Source organism: Dipodomys merriami, unplaced genomic scaffold (genome assembly GCF_024711535.1).
Source record: "Dipodomys merriami isolate MVZ:Mamm:240054 unplaced genomic scaffold, mDipMer1.0.p SCAF_5, whole genome shotgun sequence".
NCBI classification, from domain to species: Eukaryota; Metazoa; Chordata; class Mammalia; order Rodentia; family Heteromyidae; genus Dipodomys; species Dipodomys merriami.
In genome coordinates, this window is record NW_027206068.1 from 6,451,022 (window position 1) to 6,477,203 (window position 26,182).

The window sequence follows — 26,182 nt, forward strand, 5'->3', positions numbered from 1 at the left end:
CTCAATTTTTTTTAAGTCATTTGACATTCTGAAAAAAAATAGTCAATTTTTGTAGTTTATGTGAATTACAAAAGAAATACATGTTCCATGCAGAGAAATTGAAAGCAGGAAGCATGACTCACACAATTCTACATAAACTCCAACATTTGATAACAAAGCCCAAATCTGAATTTTTTTAAATTCATACTAAATATTGCTACATTGTATGTCTTTTATATGCAGACATATTCAAGCTCTGAGCATAATATGATCTGTGTTTTTCACATATTTGTTCTTATAAAATAGAATCCACTACTTGACCTAGTATTTCACAGAAATCCGTACTATGCATCTAACCAAAGTTACCCAGTCTGCTAATCTTAGAAATGTAGATTTGCCAGATTTTTTGCTTTTATAATAATCTGCAATAAATATCTATGCTCATAACTTTTGAACTTACATACTGAGAAAAAATATTTTAACAATTTTTGCATGCTACAAATTGGTCATTTTTATGAGAGCAGTCAATTAGTATTATCTTCAAGATTTTCCTTTCTTTATATATGTTCCTATGCTAATTATTATCATTTTATTATATATTGGCTAACTAGAGGATAAAAATGTTGTTTCCTGTGTATTTATAGCTCTATGCTTTTATATGGCAAGACTTTTTATAAAGTTTTTAAAATAAGAACCTCCCCCCGCCTTTCTCTCTCTCTGAATCAAGGCTAGTACTCTATCACTTAAGCCACAGATCTACTTCCACAGACTTTGCTGCGCTGGCTGGCTTTGAACTGCCATGCTTAGATTTCAGTTTCCTGAGTAGCTAGGATTACAGGTGTGAGCCACCAGTAACCAACCAGGATCCTCTTCGTTATTTTTAATACTATTGATTTCCACTGAACGAGTTTCAGTGTTTTCTGCCTGATAAATTGAAGTATAATTCATCATTCCTTTTGATTAAAAAGGTCAACTTTATCATAGCAACTTGTATATACAGTTGGATTGATTTTGATGCTTCATTGTTTCTATATTGTTTTTTCTCCCTGAGATGCTGGGCATGCTCATACATACTAAGTGAATGCTGTACCACTGACCTGCATCCGCAGCCAGAATTGCTTTGTCTATATGACATGAGATGAGCACTTCATTGTTTTATGCCTTTTTCAATTTACAGCAGGGACGTATAGAAATCATTAGCCACCCACAATCCCATTCCAAACTTTCAAGAAGTTTTTTGTCAGTGTCACTAATTTATATTCCTAGCCATCCTTTAGAAGAATTTCTTTAACTAATAACGCATTCCTAGTTTGAACACTCTTATTTAAGTGATTTATGTAACTTCTATAATATTACATTAACAAAATGTTACATATGAGATGTTGCACAATGTAATGCTGTAGAAATATATACACTCATTTGGATAAAATCAACATACTTACAAAAATGGATAACCCTGCTTAGTAATACATCTTTTAATTGATTCAACTCTTAACTACATTCATCAGCATTTTATTTTTAATTAATATATATTCTCCTTTGCTGTTCATTTATACCCTGAGCCACATTACTTGATCATATTGAGACTGAAACCTCTTGGCCACCATGTCTGTGTCTGCTCCAACATGCAACAATGCTACCCAGTGTTGTCTATCTCTGACCACACCATTTGTTTCACTTGATTCGCTCAGCTTAGATATCATAATGGCTTTGTCTCTTCATTTTTATACCTCTATTTCATTGATGGTGTGGTTTTCTTTTCCCTGCGGCTAGATCTTTCATCTCAATATTTTAGCTTCATTTCTATCAGAAACATACCCAGAAAGTGCTGAGAGCTGCAGGAGTGTCCTGAGCTCAGAAGAAAAGGAGGATAGTACTCTCGTCCTCATCCTTAACTCCATGTGTCTCTCTGGTCCTTTTGATTGCATTAACACAAGGAGCATGAAGAGCAGGCTTTCCCAGCCATCAGGAATGATGAATCATGGTCAGCCTAGACCATGCAGGAGTAGGTGATTCTGATGAATAACCACCAGTCTACATTGCTGCTCTTCTTTCACCTGCTCATGGTGCCAGCCAGCCCTCTCCACCTTTGCTCCAACAGCATCAAGTCTCCTGGGAGACTAGAAAATCCTCATTGCTACACAGCACTGAGGAATGCCATCCACCTTAAATAACTGTCAATGTGGTATTAAAAATCAAACCCAGAGCTGGACATCAGTGGCTTAAGGTGCCTGTAATCCTGTACTCATAGCTCAGGAGACTGAGCTTCAAGGATCTGGGTTTGAAGCCAGCACACATGGAAAAATCCATTAAGACCCTATCTCTCATAACCATCAGAAAACTGGAAATGGAGGCATGCCTCAAGTGGCAGAGCACTAGCTTTGAGCACCCAGGCCCGGTGTTCAAACTCCAGTACAGGGAGATAAGGGAGGGGAGAGGAGATGAGAGAGAGAAAGAGAGACAGAGACAGAGAGACAGAGACAGAGACAGAGACAGAGAGAGAATTTCAGATCCAGGAGATTCAGAAGCTCATTTTCCTGCCAGGTATAGCCACAATCCTTTCATTCAAATTCAGCTCAATTATACTACAAACATAACACAGAACACAGGGTGGCTTCCTCCAGTCATTTTATTTTTCTCTTTTTCTATGTCTAGTCTGAGCAAAAGATTTGCCATTTGTAATACACTTTGGTATAAAGGAATAAAATGTCAGTGGGACTTGGGGCCAGAGAATCCCCAGCTAAATACTGGGTTCCTTAGTTTTACTATATTAAACATCGCATCTAGGACCCTCATGCTCACATTCTAAGGGCTTGTAGGTGATTGGCCCATTGCTGATGACATTTTATATCATTCCCATCAGTACTCAGTGTAGACGGGTTTTGCTAGTTTTTGTGCTGGTGGGATTCTTTTTCTTTGTCCTTGTATCCAGAACTGGGTTTCTTCTCACAAATATCACTATGTGACCATTACTTATTCTGAAAATCCAGGTTTTCTTCTTAGTAAATTATTATTCCCTTCTGACTCTAGTTCCTGCTGATCCCTCCTCCTCTCCAGATCAGCATGACCCCTGTGATTCAACCTCTTCTTTTCCCTCATTCTTGGTGACTTCTTCCTCCACATTTTTCAAGTGCTCTCTCTTTCACTCTCTCTCCTGCCCTCTCTCCTTCCTTTCCTCCCTCTCCTTGTCCCTATGTCCCTTAATTTTGTAGTTTAATCCCCTTTTTTCAGCCTTCCTAATGCTGGGACTATAGGCACGTACCACTATGCCTGATTTGGCTCTTTCTTTTGTATGTTTACGATGACTTTCTCACATTTTAAATAGGCATTTACCCACCCATTTCGTAAATTCCCTTTCCATATTTAGCTTCCTATTCAGGGTCCTAGAAACCTTAGCTTTCTCCATTCGTTTTTTTAGTATCCCATTTTCCAAAGTTCATCTTGTAAATGTTATTGAAAGTTCCAAGACACTGAAATCCAACCTTTCCCAAAATAAATCACAATTCAATATGATCACCTCTCTCTACCTCTTGTGGCCATATGTCCCTCCCCCATTGCTAAATTAATCTTTTTGATTACATATGCTGCCACCATGCATACACATCTTTATAGCTTCCATGAGCTCTCCAATCTAGAACGCATTTTCACAGGTAGAATGTGCTTTATTTCTTCCTTCCCTCCATCTTCATTTGTATATAATGGATTCTTCAGGGTATTTCATTTTATAGTATTTCATTTGAAAGATTATATATCAGTGCCTTTTGAAAGTAGACAGCCAGACTCAGAAGTAAATTTAGCAAGAAAATATAATGCCATTGACAAGCTACTTCTAAAACTAAAGAAAAAGTAAGGTCTCTGGTGTTACTGAAGTGTTAGAGCATCTACCTAAGTAACCACAATGTTCAAACATCAATACCACCAAATAAAGATTGCAGTTTTGCTGAGCACAGTGGCTCTGTGTATAATTCCCAACTTCTTGGGAGGTCAAGATCAGGAGGCACTTGGTTCAAAGGTTAACTAGGGCACAAAGTTTTCAAGATCTTACCTAATAACTGAGCATAATGGTACATTCCTACGATCCCAGTTATGCTGGAAATGTAAATAAGAGGATAGCAGTCCAGGCTAGCTCAGGTATAAATGAAAGACCCTGTCCTAAGAATAACTAAGGCAAATGGGCTGAAGTTCAGGCTCAAGTGGTAAAGCCTGCCTAACAAATGTAAGGCCCTTAAGTTCAACCTCCAGTATGATTAAAATAATTCTTAAATATGAAATATGCTCCTTTTTTGCCTGAATCCAAAAGATCAATGCTTTGTTTCTATCTCTCCTAACCAAACAGGGAAAATTCAATAGCCTTGAAAAGCTTTCTGGGAGGGGCACACTCATCTGCAGTCTCCAAGGCAGGCCAACAACATTGAGGAAGAAGCAAATCAGAAGAAATCCTTACCTGTGACATGGATGACTGGATTTGTCCCAGCTCTTCACCCCCAATGCCATGCCCAGTGCCCAGCACCCCCAATGCTCACTCATGACTCTGCTCACTCAGAGCTTGGTTCCTTCCTTTCCATGGCACACTGATCCATGAGTACACTCCTTTGCTGTCTAGAAGTCTGCAGCACCATGGGCCTCAGACTCCCCTGTCCCCACTCCCCTTATAACCACCTCCCTCAAACACTCCATCTGGGAAACCTGGAGCTTAGAGCTGTGTGATGAACAGAAACCCACCCACTGGGTATGCTAAGCATGGAGGGCTTTCAGCTTATTCTGTAGCCCTTCACCTGACCCTTGATCTTTCATTTGGAATACACAATCAACTCAAAAATCATATCTCCAGCCAGGCACCCAATGGCTCATGCCTGTAGTCCTAGCTACACAGTAGGCTGAGATCTGAGGATCGCAGTTCAAAGCCAGCCTGAGCAATAAAGTCTGTGAGACTCTTATCTCCAATAAACTATCCAAAAAAAGCCAGTGGTAGAGCACTAAGCTTGAGAAAAAATGCTCAGTGACAGTGCCCACTTCATGAGTTCAAGCTCAAGACCAGTACACACACACACACACACACACACACACACACACACACACACACACACACACACACACACACACACACACACACACACACACACACACTCACACACCCCTCTTCCTTTTAGAATACATCCTAGGATTTCTCTTAAAGATATCTTCTCTAAAGACTAATTATTTTAATACTTATATACATAGGTTTAAATAACTATTCATTTTACTTTGTTACAAAGTACAGAATTCTTACCAGGAATCAAGTTGCTGAGGTACCACCCACATAAAAAATAAAGGATTGAATCAATCATAATCATCCAGCAAACCCAGCCAAAGGTCATGCCCCCTGCTTCTGGAGCCTGGTACATATTATTCCAATGGATCCCTGAGAAGAAGGAAAAGGTCAAAGTTAGAACTATGAATCCTCTTTTGCCATAGACATTGATGAAATGAATTCACTGGTTCTAGAGCCTCAAGAGGAATAACAAAACCAATGGAAAGATCAGCACCAATGGCCATGACTCTTTAAAAACAACATTAGCCATTAGCTTGGATAATAGTACCTTTATTTCAGCACAGCTTTTTTTTTTGGGGGGGGGGTCCAGTCATGGGGCCAGAACTCTGGGCCTGGGTGTTGTCCCTCAGCTCTTCAGCTCAATGCTAGCACTCTATCACTTGAGCCACAGTGCCACTTCCGGCTTTTTTCTTTTTGCTTATGTAGTGCTGAGGAATCGAACCCAGGGCCTCATGCATGCAAGGCAAGCATTCTACCACTGAGCCACCTTCCCAGCCTAGTACCTTTATTTCAATGGAATCATGTGGAGTGACCATTAGTATCACTTGAATATCTGAAAACTTTTAAAAGTCACTTTATTTATCTCTACTTTTATTTACTCAAATTAAAAACAACTTCTTATTTCATGAAAACAAGCATACTTTTCAAAATTAAAATGCTTCTAAGATACTCAGGAGGCTGAGATCTAAGAATCAGGACTCAAAGCCAGGCCATACAGGAAACTCTGTGAGACTTTTATCTCCAATTAGCCATTAAAAACACAGAAGTGCAGCTGTGGCTCCAGTAGTAGAGCAACAAAGCTAAGGACAGTGTCCAGGCCCTGACTTCAAGCTCCAGTACTAGCAACTACACACTTCTAATCCTAGTTCCTCAGGCAGCTAAGATCTGAGCATCACAGTTTGAAGCCAGTCCAGGCAGGAAAGTCCATGAGACTCTTATTTCCAATATTACTCAAAAAAAGCTGGAAGTGACAGTGTGGCTCAACAGTAAAACTAATGTCTACTAAAATCAAATGTCTACTTGGTAGGCATCTAACCAAGTCTTTCTGCTCTATCATTTGTAGTATAACTATATATTTCTAAAAATCTGAATCGCAGAGATCACTTCCAAAAACGTCATCCTCTTACCCGTCTCTTGTCCTTCTAGAAATGTAATGAAAAATACTCCTTGCCCAAAAGCAGTTGTTGAGAGGAGGCACTGCACACAGATTGTTAAAGAAAGGAAAAAAGCAGCCCGTTAGTGTTTGATTGAAACCACAGAAACCCCACAGTACCAAATTCAAAGAGAGGTTGACACTTTCAGATTCTAAGGATGCCAAGCCATTGCTCCAGGCAATAATTTAAATATGGGAATCTGAAAAGCTTAGCAAAATGTCAGCCTACTCTGAAAAACATGCTAACAAGCTAGTTTTTAATGTTAAAAGGAATTATTTATCTTTAATGCAATGCTTGAAGTGTCATAAATCCAATGCACTGTATATAGAAATGTGTAACAGGAACTAGTGGAAAATGAAATGGAGCAATTTACTATTTTTTATTATTAAGTAAATGCCCTGAAGCACATTGCACGTAGACTGATGGAACATCTACACAATTCTACACAAGAAAGAGAGTGTATTGGCAGAAAAGGTTATTTTATCTTCAGTGGAGAGGTCCGTGTCAGAAAAGAAAGTTCACTGAAAAAGAATCTGATATTTAAAAATACAACATACCAGAGGTTTTTTTTTAATTGATAGAAATATTTGAATATGCAAAAAGCTAACTGAATGCCATATGCATAGAACTCCTAAATACAGAGGTTGAAGTAATAACAAAAATGAGAGTATTAGAAAGTTTGCTCTAGGTGTAAGAAGTTTATGGGGGAGAAACACTACATAATTCCTTTGTGTTCATTATTGTAAGAGCCTCTAGTCAATACTAATACAAAATTATTGGTTATGAGTTACTGAAGGTGGGGTATAAGCTAATGAAATGGAAAAACACATATACACCAGCCAAATACTAATTGAATGGAACCATTTCATTATATGTGCATGAATATGTGCATATATACATCTGGTAGAAATCAGCAAATAAAGAAAATTGAATCGTTTCTTGAAGTTGGAGAAAAATTATCTGACTGTCATAGACAATTTACCCTATGGCTCTAAATGAACATAAAAGATGAAGCCATTCCCATTGAGTGGGAAATACACTGGGCTGTCAAGAATTTAGTGCTAAGCCAAAGGACTTGCTCTGAGATTCCAAGTCTCCCTGACATCCCCTGAAGAAGAATCCAGTCATAATTCTGGAACTTAACAGGGTTATGTGATGAACATAGTGCAAATATGCACAGATTTGACCACACCGATGTGACAGAGACTGGTTTAGTCATGATTTGCTTGCTCCTTCCACACATCAGGCACTGTGCATCACAAATCACAGAAATAAAAGAATAAATTTATGTCTTCTATCTCTTTTCATATTGCAGACATGGCAACATTCTCACTTTTTCAGAAGGTACATTTGAAATGGATAAGCAATTCTGACATTGCTAGTGGAGAGATCTATCTAATGTGATATGACTTGTGATGCTTATGTTTTACTTCTGAAATAGCTTTAGAAATCTATTTTCTTCCATGAACAAAACAAAGAAAAAGCAAAGTTGTTTGCTTCTTAGAAGATGTTGTTGATTCCCAAGAGTCTTCATAGAGCCTTGCTTACATGAAACATGGCAATGTTTAATGGGTTGCCACTGCATCCATGAAAAGTAATAAAACGCCAATGAGTTGTCATTGCAAGTTTTAGATAAGAAGGTAGAATAAAGAGACTAGTTAGTAGAAATCTTATGTAGATCAGAACATCATGTGTTGCTAAGTTGAGGGCTGTTGTTTGCTTATTTGTTTGTTTTGGTGGGTAAATGCCAATATTGTTTTATTTTACATTTGTACAGAAACAACTTACCAGTAGTGTCTGAACGGCAAAACTTAATTGGTTATGTAGGACCAACAAGACAATGTAGGGTAGAAAACTGATCATATACACCAGGCTGGTACATAGGGCTGCGGTATTAGCTTGGCTGAAAAACGCACTCAAGAAGTAACTCATCATGACAACTGACACTCCAAAATCCAGGAAGAAGAGGATAATAATAAAGGCATCACTGTGCATGAAGATACCACTTATTTTCAGAATGATGGCCAGAGCAATGCTGCTCAGGGTCAGCACAACCATGTTCTCCAGAAACCAAGCCAGGAAATGGATGGTTGGATGTACTCCCATCATCCGCATGTACTGTCAAAAGAGGGAAAACTTAGTCATCACAGAATTAGACTCTCTATTTTTTGTGCCTGTAATGGGTCTTGAACTCAAGGACTCAGTACCATCCCTTAGTTTTTCACTTTAGGCTACAGCTCTACTACTTGAGCCACAGCTCTACTTCCAACTATTTGGGTCATTCATTGGAGATAGGAGTCTTACGGATTTTCCTGCCTAGAATGGCTTCTCCAATGGGGATCCTCAGATCTTAGCTTGTTGAGTAGCTAGGATTACAGGCATGAGCCGCCAGCATTCACTAGAAATTGGCTCTTGAAAAAGAACGGGGAAGATTGTATACAAGAGGTGAGCCTATCTGGTTTGCAAGTCCAACCCTTGTGCAGGACACTGGAATGGTCACTTGCTTCCAGAGCTCAGCATGTGGTTTTCATGAGCACATTGCAAAAGTTGGCTGTTTAGCACTTTGGAAGAGAAGGAACTGAGACTGGAAGAAGTGAAGACAATCTCACCAATAAAAAGGTTCATTTTCAACATAGTGTTTTGTACATCTCACTGTTACAATGGGTCGACCTGTATCCTTATTTCAGCATTTTGTTTTTTCCCTTCCCCTCCCTGAATTAGAGAAGTGTATATACAAGATGCAGGGCACTGACATCAAATGCAGTGAAAATGTGGGTGTGGGGGGAATAGTTGTGGAGGTGGGAGGGAAGGGATGGTAGGGGGAAAACAGAGGAGGCAACAATGCTTGCTAGGAAATGTACTCATTACCTTGCTCATGTAACTGTAACCCTTCTGTACATATTTTTACAATAAAAAATGTACAAAAAAAACCACAAGGGGAAGGGATAGAGTAAGTATATGTAGACTTTAGAGTCAATTACCATCTTATTGTGTTTTCCTGTTTTTCAGAGGTTTGCTGTTTTAAGTTGTGTTTGTTTTATATTTTGTGTTGGTTTCATTTAATAAAGGTAAAAAGAGAAATGCAGGAAGTAAATACCTGGTACATAAGGTTTTTTGTTTGGAAGGTCAGTACAAAGTATTTAGAATGGATTTTCCCAGATAATGCTGTTTGAAGCAGTACCAATAAAATTTGTTTATTCATAAAACTTACTATCTGCTAGCCAGGCCTGGAGGCTCATGCATGTAATCCTACGGTACTCAGGAAGCCAAGATCTGAGAGTAACAATTTTATGCCAGCTTGGGCATGGAAGTCTGTAAGGTTCTTATCTCCAATTACCTACCAAAAAGCCAGAAGTAAAGGTGTGACTCAAGTGATAGAGGACTAGCCTTGAGCACAATAGCTTAGGAACAGGATCTAGCCCTGAGTTCAAGTCCCAAGACTGGTATGGAGAGAAAGAAGGAAAAGAAGAAGGAAAGGAAGGAAGGAAGGAAGGAAGGAAGGAAGGAAGGAAGGAAGGAAGGAAGGAAGGAAGGAAGGAAGGAAGGAAGGAAGGAAAGGATTTGCTATTCTACCACATCTATGCTATCTTTGGGTATGGAGCTGATTATGTGTGAACGGAGGACAAGGGGCTGGGACATACCTTCTGGTTAGCACCTGTGGGTGACACTTGAGTGTCCATCAAGGGGAACACTCAAGTCACCAGGCTCCAGTGTTCACCATAAGTAGACAGGCCATAAACAGACAAACTGCATGCCAGAGAGCAATGCAAGTTCTCTATCTCATTTAGAAATAAAGGCACATTCTACTTTACCATCCTATTTCTCTATGTTCATAAATAAGTGCCCAATGGGCATTCCTTATCCCTTGACCTTACTTCTCTTCAAAGATCGATGGGGAGTCACTTCTTTACCAGATGTTTTAAAACATTTTCATTCTTAAAAGCAGGTGTCTGACAGTTTCATATTTTAGCAATATAAAGACAAACATTTGCAAAAAGTTTCAACCATAAGTTAAAGGTAGAGAGACTGCTGTTATTTTTTTCGGAGGGTTATAAAAGTTACTGCATAAGAAGCAGCTGGTTGCCAGTGGCTCATGCATGTAATTCTAGCTCTCTCAGGAAGCTAAGATCTGAGAATCCATATTCAAGGCAAGCCTGAGCAGACAAACCCAGACAAACTCCAATTAACCAGCAGAAAGCTAGAAGTAGAGGTGTGCCTCTAGCAGTCATGTGCTATCCTTAAGCAGAAAAACAGAGAGCTGGAAACTTTGAGTTCAAACCCTAGCACCAGCACATGTACCAAAACAATTGCTTGAATAGAACATTATGTCCATTTTGTTTACTTATTGCTTGGTTTTCTTTTATATCAACAGAAAATATCTGAAAAATTTGGCAACACTTCCAACTTCCATAGAAAATAATCATTCCTAGGAAAAAGATTGTTTCTGAGATAGGAACTCAGCTAGCCTGTACACAGGAGACCAAGCAGAGAGAGGAAAGAAAAAAGAAAATCCTGACTTAGTTATTGGTTATTTACTTCTAAAGTTGTCAGGACCCTCTTTCTGTCTCTCCTGTTAGAGTTAAGGTGACTTACCTCTTCTATCTGGATCTCCCGCTCATAAACTAGTTTCCGGACCATGCTGGCCACAGACACTATCCAAGTCAGCATCATTATCAGTGGAAAAAAGAAGCCAACATTGTTCAGGAATCTGTCAGGACATAATTCAATCAGTGTCCAAAGAAAAAGGGCTCCATACTTAGTCATGTACATGGTAAGCACTAAATCTGTATGAGTGTTTGAACATTTTTTTCTCTCAATTTTCTCAACACTTTATGGAGCAGTGCCTTCATAGGCCTATGACCTAGTACTGTCCTCAATGCCCTGGTTTTCAAGATGTACAAACACACAAAGGTGGTCATGTAAGAGATTGGTTCAAGGTCCTTCAGATAACCGTAGCCTGAGCCAAATCCTTTGATACTGTCTATAGTGAGAGCAAATCAGAGGAAGAAAACAGGCCATTTCTCCATGACTCATTTTTCCCACTTAACTGAGCAATGATCTATCTCTATTCACAGATACTATTAATCATAGATTATTGTCTAGAATGTATGTAAGATCTGGCAAATTAAAGTCTCCCTTTCTATTTCCCCAGCACTCATTTTTCAATCTATCCTAACTGGGATTGATTGATAGGGTAGGGATCCTAATTGACAGTCATGTCACTAAAATCCAAAACGAATTTTCAGTCATTTTTCTTTCCTGAATTCTCATCTATGTTTGGTAACACTGACCTCTACTCCTCTCTTACCTTCTAGAGCAACTTTCCTTGGCTTTCCATACATTGCCAGGCCATTTAGTCCCCCTCACAAATTGCTGCTTCTTTACCTGTCCTTCAGTGTAGACATGCTCACTCCAGCCCTGCAGTAAGTGCTGGGCCATCTAACTCACAAGCAAGCTCTAAAAATCACAAAGTAATTATCTTATTCCTCACTGAGACCATGTGAGATGCAAGCTAGCTGACTGGGCCTGTGATATACACTCGAGCAACAAAAGATCTTGCTATTAAGGACATCCTACATTCTAGAAAGGTGGGGGAAGATAAAACAAGCCAATCAATAGACATGCTTCACAGATAGGTGGGTAGGTGAAGTAGCTACATGAGTAGTTAAGCAGATAATGTACAGAATAAGTCATGCACGTATTTGTGAGGAGACAACTCTAGGCAAGGTATTATAGCCAGACTTTTAATCTGCTTCTGGAAACTAATCCAAAATCCACAAAGGAAGAGGGAAATGTACATTTGAATTTTGTTCAATGATTGAAAGAAACACTCAAGTGTTTGAAAAGTCTGCTAAAAAATAATTCCATTTGTATAGCAAAACACATTCTCTCCAGATCTTGGGATGAGCCTACAAAAACATAGTTCTTGTTTGTGGCACACTCTTAGGGAAAAATACACAGAGCAACACATGGGAAGTGGGTATCAAATTCCATGTTAGGCTCAATACTGTAAGAGATGACCCAACCTGCGACTCTATTTCCAGGGAAGCAAAGAGTGGGCTTTGTGAGGAATCCACATATTTGTAGGAAGTAATCACACTTGTGATAATAAAAAGAAAGACTTCAAAGTGTGTGCCACTAATGTCACCTGGTCTTTGACCAACAAATAGGACCTTGTAAATACTTGATCAAGTATAACCAGTTCATTCTACATGAGTGATAATCACTGCAATGAAAATCTCAATAATACCCACCCAAGAAATACAAAGAGATGGGGAGCTGCATCATTATTAACAAATAAATACTTCATGCAAAAATTTTGTATGGTGATATGGGGCAAATGAAAATTGCAAAATTATTTTGTGTGCAACTTCAAAATATTTAACTAGACAAAATCCTTCTTAAGAGATTATGGATAGCAGAGTTGTTAGAAATGAGTGAAGAGATGGCAAGAAAATAAAGAGATCTGAGACATGATATTGAAAAACAGAAATAAATAGATGGAAAAAATATAACCATCAGACGATGGATTTACTGGATGAAACATAGTGGATACTACAGAAACCCACTAATGACACAGAAAGTAGCAACAGAAATGTAACTTTAAAAAAACAGAACTAAACCATTTAAAAGAAATCGGGAAATTTTATATAGATTAAGAACACAAGAAACAGAAAATCATGTAATTGATACCCCTGAAGAACCAAAATAAAATAATGATAAATGATAAATTAGTACAGGTGTAATACATAAGAAGACTTCAAAAAAGAGCATTTGAATTTTTACTTTCAAGAGACATATCCATATGGAATATTGTGGTATAGTAGTAAATGATCCCATGTATACTCCTATAAATTTACAGAAATTTTCAGAATTTTTCAGATGGCCAAAACTACAAATAGCCAAGTGGACTCAGATTTCTCCATAGTAACATTGAAAGCTAAAAATAAACAAGCCAGACACTAGTGGCTCACACCTGTGATCTTAGTTGCTCAGGAGGCTGAGATCTGAGGATCATGGTTCAAAGGAAGCTCAGACAGGAAAGTCTATGAGATTCTTAGAATCTTATCTCCAATAAACTACCAAAAAGTCAGAAGTGGAACAGTGATTCAAGTGGTAAAGCACTAGCCTTAAAAAAAAAAAAAACAGCTTGGGACAGTGCTTGGGCCCTGAGTTCAAGCCTAGTAACAGCAGAAAGGAAGAAAGAAGGAAAGAAGGAAGGAAGGAAGGAAGGAAGGAAGGAAGGAAGGAAGGAAGGAAGGAAGGAAGGAAGGAAGGAAAGAAGGAAGGAAGGAAGTAGGGAAGGAAGGTAGGAAGGAGGGTAGGAAGGAAGGAAAGAAGGAAGGAAGGTAGGAAGGAAGGAAGGGAAATTAAATTTTATTTTCAAGTGGCTGTAATTACATGTTAGTTGCCAAAAAATTACATAAATCAAAAATGAAAACAATAATGTTCAAAACTTAGGATTTAGCAACAGAATTTAGCAATTTATTGTGTTAGACAACTGTTTAATTATGTTCACATAATAGCTAAAAATATACAATCAAAAAGTAGTTTTAATTTTAACTTTTCTTTTTACAAGTAAGCTGATTAACTTATTATGTTAAAAAAAAAGTTAATGAGAATTTCTACTTAGTAATGAAAAGGTGTACTTAGTTCTCTCTTGGATCAAAGAGAAAGTAGAAACTCAATTCACAAGTATCTAAAGAATATTGGACTTTAAACAATGTACCTAAAAGAAAAATCATTGTCTTAGTCAACTACATAAATTTAAGGGGAAAAATACTAAAAATATGAATCGACTGTCAGTCTCAAGTTGTGACAGACACAAAATAATGAATTGAAAATATATAAAATTAAAGAATAAAAATAAAAGCAGAAATAATTAATTTGGAAAAGAGTTTTCAAAGCAGTGAAAAACATCACAATGAATTTTTGGTCTCAAGGATAAATGGGTTTGTGTGTTTGCTGGTACTGGGTCTTGAACTCGGGGCCTCAAGCTCTCACTTAGCTTTTTTGCTCAAGGCTGGTGCTCTACCACCTGAGTCACACCTCCACTTTAAGCTCCTTTACTGGCTATTTGGAATTGAGATTCTATTCTGTCCATATTGACTTCAAATCCTCAAATCTTAGCCCCATGAGTAGGTAGAATAACAAATGTGAGCCACCAGCATCCAGCTTAAAGAAGGAGATTTTTAAAAAGAAAAGAAATAGGAAATGAATGGATTTGTATTGGAAGCAGAGGCACAGCATGCCTCCAACTTCTGCTCTGTGTAGCAAGTTTGAAAGATATCCTTTGATTCTTGCTCCAAAGGAATTCTTCACTGTGATGACATGGGTCCCTCACCCAAGAGGGACACCAGAAGGTTGTGGCGTTTTCAGTCTTCAGAATCATGAGTTAAATCAACCTCTTCCCTCTGCATATTATGCTGCCCAACTATAGTTTTAAGAGACTAACACCACACTATTTTTCTCTATTGTCTCCAGACTTAATAATCACTTACTTATAAAACCAGCAATTAAAAAACATAATAAAGTTAGGGATGTCTAAGTGACTCCAGAAAGAGTTTGACCTACTATGTGAAGAGCATGAGTCCAACTAGTACATTCTAGGATCTTCTTTTATACTTGCCTCTATTTTCAAAACCCCACAAAAATACTACGAATAAACCACAATTGAAAAATTAAACTCCCTTCTGTATTTAAGCCTACTTAAAAGGATACTCTGATCTCATAAACATTTCATTGTCACCATTTCCTTTCTGCAGGTGGCACTTACTTGATTTACATTTTAATAACCCCTTGTTAATCAAGTTTAATCTGCTGCTTGCCTCCATTAGCACTATCCAGTGGGTTCCAAGAGAGAAAATTAATGAGCGTGTTGAATCAAACTCACACTATGGAAAGAATCAGAGTAACCTGCAACTGTATTCATCACTCAGAACACAGGATTTAGTTTCAAATGTGGAGCAATGGCAATTTTCCAGCTCCTAGTTTCCTATCACAGCCCTGACCATTCTCTGTCCATTCTCTTCCTCAGCCCATGAATCCTACCAGCCAGGACCAGCTCCCATCAACCCAGGGGAACCCAGAACATGGTGGAGACAGTTATCAAGGGAAGGACCAGGGCCCTTCTGCTTTCTCATTGTCTCCCTTTCTCCTTCTCATCCCCTTCAGGAAAAGGAGGAGCAGTCTACCAGCTCTGTCTCCCACAGCCCCCTCATATGCTTGTCTTAAATGGGTTATGATGTGTGACACAGGGACAGAGAGAAGCCTGAAGAAAGGGTGGAGTAAGGACACCAGGCTCACATCCAGTCTGTGTGCAGTGATTCCCAGAAGCACCCATGCTTCCCTAAGCCATGAGCAAAGGGGCCAGGGATGTTCTTTGTCTCTACCTCAATAACCCACTTGGAGAAGTCAAGGAGAAGGAAGCATGCTCGCCTGCTCCCACACCTCTCTGGATACATCATCATCCAAAAAAGTCTACTCTTCTGACTTTCATTATCAGTGGGTAGAAGAACTTTGTGGTAGTTAGAGCTCACCCCAAATACAGTAGATTCCCAATACGAGCATCCATCCATTCAAAGTGCACAACACAATCCCCCTCTGGTGTGGGCTTTTCTAAATCAGGATCATTCACTGGGCACCAAAGAGACAGGCAGATCAGCAGTTAACATCCCCAAAAATCATTGTCACAAGCTCCTATTCCAGCAAATGACATAGGTGGGACCCAAATTTCTGGTGATTTTGGGTTTGTTTTTGGTGGTGTTGTTTTTGTTGTTCTCTCATCATTTAGAGTCTGAGAATCTAAAGGAATCTCAGAAGCTAAGAGACAGATTTAAAAGAGCTATAATTCAGAACTTCTGGGTTACTTAAATTTGCCTTATTTCCAGGTAGCAGAGCTCACACCTATAATCCTAGCTACTCAGGAAGCTGAGATCTGAAAGATCATGGTTTAAAGCTAATCTAGGCAGAAAGGTGAGAGTCTATCTTCAAAACAAATAGCAGAAAGCTGAGTTGGAGTTGTGGCTCAAGTGGTAGATGCCAGCAGAACAGGCAAATTGAGTATGGGGTAAGACCTTGAACACAAATCCCATTATCAGAAAAAGAAAATAATCTTGCCAGGCACCAGTGGTTCAAGCCTATAATCCTAACTACTCAGGAAGTTGAGATCTGAGGACCACAGTTCAAAGCCAGTGGGGGGGCAGGAAAGTCCAAAAGATCCTTATCTCCAATTAACCACTAAAAAGCCAGAAGCAGAGCTGTGGCTCAAGCGGTAGAGCACTAGCCTTAAGTAAAAGACCTCAGGGACCGTGCCCAGGCCCTAAATGCAAGCTCCAAGACCAGAAAAATAAAATCCACTCTTTTCCCTAATCTATTCAAAGAGAGAGCCAGCAGCCTTGCTTTTGATCTTTATTTCTCTAACTGTATCTCTTCTGTGGAAAGCTAGGAGTTCTAAATACCTTCACCACAGCTTAGAGTCCTAAACTGGTGGGTATTCAGTGAGATCTACCCAATCTCCAAAGACATTTGTTTGCTGAGCATTTGGGAGGGGTGTTTCTAGAAAGCAATTTAAACATATTTAAAGTGAGCTTCTATTTTTTTCCTCCAAACTTTCTCTGGCCACCATTTAAAGGTAACTCCAGCAGTTCTGTTAAGTGAGGAATCCTCTTTGGTCCCGCTCGATTACACCACCGAGTCTTTTGCAAATCTGTTGGTTCTACCTTCAGAATGCAGCCAGTACTAGGATGCTGCATGATGAACAAGCTGCTCTCACCTCTCAGCTACACTCAGTACATCCACAGCCTCTTCTGTACACACGACTCTCAGAAAGCCCTTCAGATGACATCACTGCTGCTTAAGGCCCTCCCCCAGATAAGGTGAAGAAACACACGCTCAGCTCTTTGACTTTATTGTTGGTCCTCTTGCCTTGTGCAGTCTGCTCTGGTGACTGAATGCATGCATACCATGCTACTGAGCTACTGTAGGGCCTTTACATTGGTTGGTCCTCTGACCTGTAACACGAGCCCCTTTTGTACCCCTTTAAGCCTGTTTTATCTGCCTTATACGATCCATCATAATCACATCAATAAATCCAGCTCCCCTCCTCATATGCTTGACCCTCATCTGACTCCCCATCAATACCAGAGCACACAGTTACTGCATTTAACTTTGTGTGTGTGTGCCAGTCCTGGGGCTTGAACTCACAGCCTGGGCACTGTCCCTAAGCTTTCTTTGCTCAAAGCTAGCACTCCACCCTTGAGCCACAGTTCCACTTCTGACTTTTTTGTTTTGTTTGGTCTTAGTGCTTAATTGGAGATAAAAATCTCACAGACTATCCTGCTTGGGCTGGCTTCAAACCACAATCTTCAGATGTCAGCTTTCTGAGTAGCTTGGATTATAGGCATAAGCCACTGGTACCCAGCTTACATTTAACTTTTAATGCAGTTTTCTTCCCTACTGCATTTCTATACTTCCCTGAACTATAAATGACTTAAGACCAAAGCATTTTAGCTGCCTCATCCACTGGTTCACCACAAACCTGGAAGCTGACAAAGAGCACATAAATGTCACTGAATACATTAATAATTTCATGAATATGTAGTTTGTTCAATAAGCAGTAGGAAGCTACTAACAAAAATCGAGCAAGTTTGGTCTATAGTCCAAACCATTCATCAGAAATTTTTACTCAGATGACTGAGCTCCTGAAAGATCCAAGACTGTCTCAGCCATTAACAGCACACTCAACCTCCAGCAATGCAGACATGGTTGAAGCGAGATGTAAAAGGAAAATAGACACCGAAGGGAAGGCTCCAGGATTTAAATCTTTCAGAAAAGTGAAATACTTCTTCACCTTTGCCAACAGGTAAAAGAAATTATTTCTGAGGAGTTATGTTGTGGTACCCCAGTGAGCAGGCAGAAAGAAGTAATTTCATGGCATGCCCATCACACTCCTAAGCATTCCACTAATGCCAGCTTCTGACTTCAATGTGTCTTGTGGACAAGAATTAATTTTCACAATGAAGAAAGGTTCACTGTCATGTCTCGCTCAGAGCCTCCCTTCTGACCACTCAGGATGTCTGACAGCCTAGCGTAGTGGTCAGCAGGGAAACTGTTCGGGCTACTTCTAGCTTTTCATCAACACATCTGCTTGAGAGTTCATTTTCCTACCCAGGACATATCTTGTGAAATGAAGTAGATGGGACAATCCTGGTCCCCTCCAGGAAATCAGACTAGCAAGGATTTGAGCTTCCCACCCCCATCTTCCATAGAAAGCAATCACACCCTATTTTGGAGATGAAGGGAGACTGTCATGTGGGTTTGGGGTTCATTAGTGGGTTTTTTAGATACATCTTTAAAAATGGCATCAGGAAACCTTGACTTCTCCATCCATCTAACACAGGGTGATTGCTCAGGTTTCGCAAGTATCTAAGTTGGAAAGGAAACATGTTTGCCTAACACCCAGCCAGCACCACCAGTTTTCTTGGCTTCTGTTCCCTGTGTTGTCACCTTCAAAAGAGGGGGGAGGGGCTTCTGGAGTATTTTTCTTTAATGTTGAATATTTTCAATACCAAAAATATCATTGTTTTGAAAATAAAGAAAAGCTTTCATGGTGCAAAGGAGTGCATAGGTCTTACAGATGATTTGCCTAATGAGACAGTCCCTAGGTGAAAATAACACCTTAGTCTCTTTCGGCTTGACCCTTTGTTCTCTCCCCCACACACTCAGACACCCCAAGATAGACTCAATCAAGCAAGCTTTCTATCTTCTGCAGCCTTTTATCTAAACACTATGATACATGCTTCCTGTGATCTTCATCAACAAGGCACTGATGAGCTATTATGTATGAGGCATATTGCTAGAGAGGAAGGGGAAAAAGGCATAAAGCCACTGGGCTTGCAAAGAGGCCCCCAGGCAGTTGTGCAAGGAGTCTGACTTCAGGAAAGTCCATAAGACTCTGGTGTTGTTTGTTTTTAGGGGAGGGGGTGGTCCAGTCATGGGGCCTGAACTCTGGGCCTGGGCGCTGTCCTTCAGCTCTTCAGCTCAAGGTTAGCACTCTACCACTTGATCCACAGCACCAATTCTGGCTTTTTTCTTTTTGCTTATGTGGTGCTGAGGAATCGAACCCAGGGCCTCATGCATTCAAGGCAAGCACTCTACCACTGAGCCACTTTCCAAGCCCCATCCATAAGACTCTTATCTCCAATAAACTACTTCAAAAATCTGGAAGTAGAGCTGTGGCTCAAGTGGTAGAGCACTAGCCTTGAGAAAAAGTTTTAAAAAAGCTCAAAGACAGCACCCAGGCCCTGGGTTCAATCCCCAAGACTAACAAAAAAGAAAAAAAAAATAGTTGGCCCTGTTCTCATAATTAATGTCACACTCAAGTTGTTCCTTTAATGACCTCATATTCTGCTGTTTTCTTTCCACCATACTTTCAGGAGAGTGTGAGAAGACGGTAGCATTACAGATGGTGCACAGCAAATGGCCCACACCTATGTTACCCAAGGCCAAGCAGGAGCAGGAAGCTTATGGGCACAAGCATCCACCATGGAGAAAGTTAGGAATAAATTGAGCCCTGCAGCCTGAAGTAACATTACTTATTTAACACATTTGAAAGTCCTTTCATGGTTTCTATGTATTTGGGTACCTCTGGAGTTCACAAAGCCCCAGAAGATCGCAGACCTTGCCCTACTTTGGGAAGTACTATGCCTGGTTTGAATTAAAGTCACCCAACTTCTCCAAGTGATCTCATCCAGCTGCTCCAAGTTCTAACTTTCTATCCCTACCCCCTACACATCTCAAGCCAAATCACACTATTTTAACTTTCAAATGTTCCCAGATTAATTTCTGAATACTTACACCAATAACCTAGGCCCTTGTAGCATTTCTGGCCATTCTGCATAGCATGCAACACTATTCATTTTAAGGATCTATACCCAAAATAGAATAGACTTTCCTTAGGTCTCCAAGTATAGGTAGGTAGAATCTGAAGCTGGAAACACACAACCCTTATAGATATTGTTTGTCAAATTTATTCTAAGAGCCAGGCATCCATGGCTCATACCTATAATCTTAGCTACTCCAGAGGCTGAGATCTGAGGACTGTGGTTTGAAGCCAGACAAGAAAGTCAGTGAGACTATTATCTCTATCCACCAGCAAAAAGCTGAAAGTGGAGCTGTGGCTCAAGTAGAGAGCCAGATTTGAGTAACTAAGGTAAGGAATAGAACCCAGGATCTGAGTTCAAGCCTCAACATTGACAGACCACACACACACACACACACACACACACACACACACACACACACACACACACACATTTAGGGATTCTTAAAACTATAAATGCCCAATATCAAAGTTCAAATTCTACTTGATCACATAAAATAGCCCCTTAGTTTTTGAAGGAGATTAGTTCTTGGATCTCTAGTGGGCATCAGGATCTACAGATACTCAGGTCTCTGACATAAAATAATAGAATACTTGCCTAGAAACTTTTACTATTTTCCAGTACACTTTAAATCATCCCTCTATTACTTGTTAACCTAATGCAATGCCTGGCTATCACTCAGTTCACATGGATTTAGTATCATGCATGACACATGGCTAATTGAACTTTTGCTTTGGAGAACTTCCTGGCATTTTTTAACCCACAGTTTTAATCCACAATTGGTTGAACTTGTGGAAACCCATGGATGCAGAGGCCTTTCTGTATCTCAACCATTATGTTTCTACCTGAAGAATTTAAGTATATGAAAGATGAACCTTAAGACATTAAAAAGAAAGGATTTTTGTATAATGCTCTTCAAAATGACTATAGAAAAGCTCCATGATTTTATGATCCTATTCCATTTTGCAAATGCAAGATTTCTCTTTGATGGGCTGTGGCTACTCACAGGTCACTGGTGTGGCAAAGATAGGGGGCTGCCTGTGTCTGCGTAGTCGGCTCCAGGGCTTCCTGCCCAGTCTGCACCATAATGATTGCCCTTTCAATCATGTCTTGCAGTGGGACAAAGATGTAGTTATATTTAAATCCATCTGCTGGGAGATTCTGAGGATGAAACTTCCAAAAAGGGTTTTTAATCAAATCTGTCCTCATGCTGTATAAAATGCTGGTCCGAATTGTGTATGTGACATGGGGTGGCAATTTGAGAGATGCTGATCGGATGTGTCTGTGTGCTAAGGAACTGTTGAAGATAACACCTAGTGGGTAAAAGGAAAAACAAAGTATCAGGAAGGAACACACGTGGCCAGCACAGGTCAGACTGGTATGGTCCCAGGGGATTTCCACAGCATCCCATTTTTCTCCTGGAGGTCAGACCTATTGTGTAGTGCCATAGGCAATTGACAGTAAGCTTAAACCAAAATCTTCCAGTTCCCAGTCCATTGCTCCTTTTTTCAATTTTCATGAAATTATACTGGGGCTATCATGTATACAAACAGTATTTTGTAGTACCTCATACATTATGTGAAGTTGCTCAAATATCAGACTTTTTAGCCCCTCACAGTTGCAGATGCAGCTGAGTATCCAGAATCTTTCTCTTTGGATTACTTATCATTCATGACTTAGGCAGATTCTGCTTTCTGACATAAGGAGACTTTGAATTGCATGCATAAGCTTATTATGAGATGACTCAATCAGGTTCCCCACAAATTCATATGCTGAGGTTCTAATACCCAGGATCTCATAATGTGGTCATGTTGGAGATAGCATCTTTTTTGTATATATTTTTATTGTAAAGATACTGTACAGAGGGGTTACAGTTACATGAGTAAGGTCATAGAGATAGTATCTTGAGAAGGGCTCTGTACTATTAAAATGAAGTCTTTGGGGTGGGAGAGAGGCCCTAATTCAATATGATGTTGTCTTATCAAAATAGAAAACTAGGACACAATGGCATATATATGGGGAAGATTACATAAAGATACATGAGGAAAAAATAATTATCTGTAAGTCAAGTGATGCCTACGGAAGATTCTTTCCCTCACAGCCTCAGAAGAAACCTATAAAGGATTTGATCTTGGATTTCCAGCATTTAGAACTATAAGAAATCAAGTTTCACCAAGTGCCAGTGGCTCACACCTGTAATCATAGCTACTCAAGAGGCTAAGCTCTGAGGATCGAGGTTAGGAGTCAGCCCAAGCAGGAAAGCCTACGAGATTTCTATATCCAATTAAATATATTAAAAAAGAAAAGCCAGAAGTGGAGCTGTGACTCAAGTGGTAGAGTTCTAGCCTTGAGCACAAAAGCTAAGGGATAGCACTTAGTCCCTGAGTTCAAGCCCCTGGACTAGCAGGAAAAAATGTTTTCTGATATTTAAATCACCAAGACTGTAATACTTTATTGTCACAGCTCTATAAAATCCAACATAAAACCTCAAGAAAAAAATAATTAAATGGGACCTGAGATATAGTTCAGTGGTAGAACGTGTCATTAGTTTGCACAAGAACCTGGGCCCAATCTCCAGCTCCAAAATAATAATAATAAACAACAGTAATAATAAAATGCTTATTTTAAAAGGATATAAATGTATATGTTATATTTATCTTGAATAAGTACAAAGTTAATAACAAAATCTAGTTAGACACTGTATTCTTTCCATTACCTCAAGATATTAATATAGTATGACAAAAAATAAAGGTGTTGCCAGCAATCAGAGTAAAACTTTAGTCAAAAAATAAATATTTATCATATGAGATTTAACTATAAAATACTATTTAAAAATAATAAAAACAGATGAAGCAAGTAGCACCATCCTTAGGATGATAGAAATGGCATTCAGCATGTCCTGAGGCACACATTTTCCTTAACTCAGCCCATACATTTCTGCTTTACTTTGTTGTATCTGTAAGATACTTTTCTTTCTTAGCCAACTAAGACACTCTTATAAAGAAATATGGAAAATGCTGAACTATTGGAGTCTATGCCTATATGAACACATTTCTTTCCTGAATACTTACTGGCCAGGAAGTTGTTCTGCTGCGTGAGTTCATGGGCTTTAGTCTCCAGAGCATCAACAGACTCCATAGGCTGGAAACGGTCCAATACCACACAGGATGAAAGATTGACCAAGATACCGCCCAAGAACTGGAAGTGTCCAGCCCCTGCGTTGTTAAACATCTTATCTAGCATTCCACCTAAGGAAAGCAAACAAATTAGGACACATCATCTCCTCTACCACCTAAGTGCTTCCTGCTTATACACTGGGGATTGTGCAAATGAATTTGAAAATGAATATTAATTTCTTCATCAAAAATTGCTCATAATGACCAATTTTATTCATATACAAAATTCACTACTCATTAACTCAACGAAAATCCTCTACTACTTTATATATATATTCTCTGTGATACTCAGTGAGAGAAAGAGAAGGAGGAAAAGGAGAAACAGGAAGGGGAGAAAAAAAAGAAGAAAAGGAGGAGGAAGAAGAGGAGGAAGAGGGAAGAGGTAGCACAAAGGGTAAGACTGCGTCCCAGGATAACTTGTGACAAGGAGACTCAGGCAAAACAAACAGAAAGAAAAGAAATGCATATATAATAAGGAAGAACTTTTCACAGACAACTAAATAAAACAAACAAACAAACAATGTTCCAACCTGACAGGGGAAATCCTAACTAATATGCTTTCATTGAAGTGGTAAGCATTTTGTGAAACACATTTTATGACATTCACATTACAATGGGGGGGGGGGAGATGGGAAGGGATGAGAAGGGGAAACAAAGGAGAAGGCAACAATGCTTGATAAGAAATGTACTCATTACCTTGGCCATGTAATTGTAACCCCTCTGTACAGTATTTTCACAATAAAAAAAATAATAATAATCAACCCAGCTGTGGCTCACACCTGTAATCCTAGCTACTCAGGAGGCTGAGATCTGAGGATCATGGTTCAAAGCCAGCCAGGAGAGAAAAGTCCATGAGATTCTTATCACCAACAGATTACTTAGAAAAAGCCAGAACTAACACTGTGGCTCAAGTGATAGAGTACTAGCCTTGAGCACAAAGAGGCTCATAGACAGTGCTCAGGCCCTAAATTCAAACCTCAGAACTGTCAAAAATCTTTGAAGAAGAAGAGGAGGAGGAAGAAGAGGAGAAGGAGGAGGAAGAGGAGGAGGAGGAAGAGGAAGAGAAGGAGGAGAAAGAGGAAGAGGAGGAGGAATAATCAGCAGCAAGGAAACCAATCTTCCTATAGTCTCTGTCCAAGACTGGTACATTAGAAAAAGTAAATAGTTAATAAATACTGGCAATATTTTGTCTCTGGAAGCTGAACTTCAAATCATTTTTCAGAGGAAAAACACAATGAGGATGTTTTGGTATTTTCAGTCTGGTTTCAGGAAAGAGCTGGGGAAACTAAATTACCTGAAGAAAGGAGTGTGGGGAGACAGGCTAGGAGGGGAAGCAGCTTGAGACATCCTAGAAGGCAGAAGAGTAAGGTGTGAACTGAGTCCCTCCAGTTAGCTATGAGGTAAGCCCTGCTACTGGAGAAAACATCACAGCCTCAAGCCATCCGAGCATAATCAGAGTTGGGACCAAGATGCCACCCACCCTCTCCAAGTGGTAGGAAGAGAGCATGGCCCTTCTTGGCTGGTATACTGGAAGCTGCTTACCTACTAAGGGTGATATTTACATCAAAGGTTCTTCACCACCAAGGATAGCCTTCCTTAAGGACATCCAGAGACAGTCTTTCTGGGTTTTTTCCCCCACTTGGTATTTTTAAAAGTCTGATTCACAAGAACTGAACATATGTACAAGCATTCCACCATGTTTATACATACCCACAGATTACACAAAACCACACAACAAAGCATAAATACCCTGTGGATAAAATTATATTATGGGACAGCTGTCAGTGGCCATAGGACTTATTTATTTCAGTCCCAAGCAGATGGAGGACATGAGCTTCTGTTGAATTCTTCTTTTGAAAAGCTCTCAGAAAGAGCTAGGTCACAACTTGTCCCTAGGAGAAGAAAATAGCTCAAACCAGAGTCCACAAATGGCATCAGTGGCAGAAATACTGTAATTAACGAGGAGTACTGATTTCTGGCCAGTTTCAGACTCATAATTTCTAAATTGTAAAGGCAAAAAGATCTGTGTCTGCTGAAATGTTAGATACTAGAAGGATCCCCAGGATCTGGGTTTTCCACCTCAACATGCCTTGATCTTCGCAATTTAGAGGTTGTCACCCACTGTTTGGAACCTGAAGGGTCCACCACTGAGTACTGCAGAGTCCCTCAGGGAGTTACTAACCCTCAGAGCCAATGGCATGGACTTGACATTGACTTAAGCAGTCAAGAAGTTGGCCTGTGCTCCAGCCTGACTTTCACAGAGACTTCCCTGAGACCAGGCACTGCTCCTCACTCAACAAGAGGGTTTGGGGGACTCCAGTTCAAGAGGGTCTCAGGGTATAGAACACATTTGGTTGGAGAAAGAGAGCTTTGTTTCAACTCCTTTGTTTCCACATAAAATTATTTCATGTTTTCTCCCAAATGTTGAAGCAAAAGTGATGCCTTTGGGTAACTCTTAGGTTCCCTCCATGGCTTCCTGGGACACTGCCCGGCACCTCTTAAAGTTTCCATGACCACGCTCTAAGGGTCCCAGTTGTGCTTTGAAATGCAACTGCTCCCCAGACTGGCATGTACGGGTTATGCTGTGGCTGAGGTGAAGGCCTTTTTGGAGATTCTGTTGTTTTCTAAAGTATGTAGGTGTGCCACCGCGCTTGAGTGTTTTCACATGAAGCCACAGTG

The 26,182-nt window shown here is 39.8% G+C and overlaps 1 protein-coding gene across 1 annotated transcript in view; it reads right to left on the bottom strand.

The window, feature by feature from the left end:
* The window catches only part of Abca13 (ATP binding cassette subfamily A member 13), a 395,335-nt gene that overhangs the window by 235,521 nt on the left and 133,632 nt on the right, over window positions 1-26,182 (bottom strand). The window contains exons 30-35 of the mRNA XM_069996010.1: window positions 23,399-23,575; window positions 21,334-21,640; window positions 11,038-11,152; window positions 8,233-8,562; window positions 6,418-6,487; window positions 5,249-5,380 (exon numbers count right to left, since the gene is read on the bottom strand). Of these exons, the coding sequence (XP_069852111.1) occupies window positions 5,249-5,380; window positions 6,418-6,487; window positions 8,233-8,562; window positions 11,038-11,152; window positions 21,334-21,640; window positions 23,399-23,575 (1,131 nt within the window). The remainder of the gene's footprint in view (window positions 1-5,248; window positions 5,381-6,417; window positions 6,488-8,232; window positions 8,563-11,037; window positions 11,153-21,333; window positions 21,641-23,398; window positions 23,576-26,182) is intronic.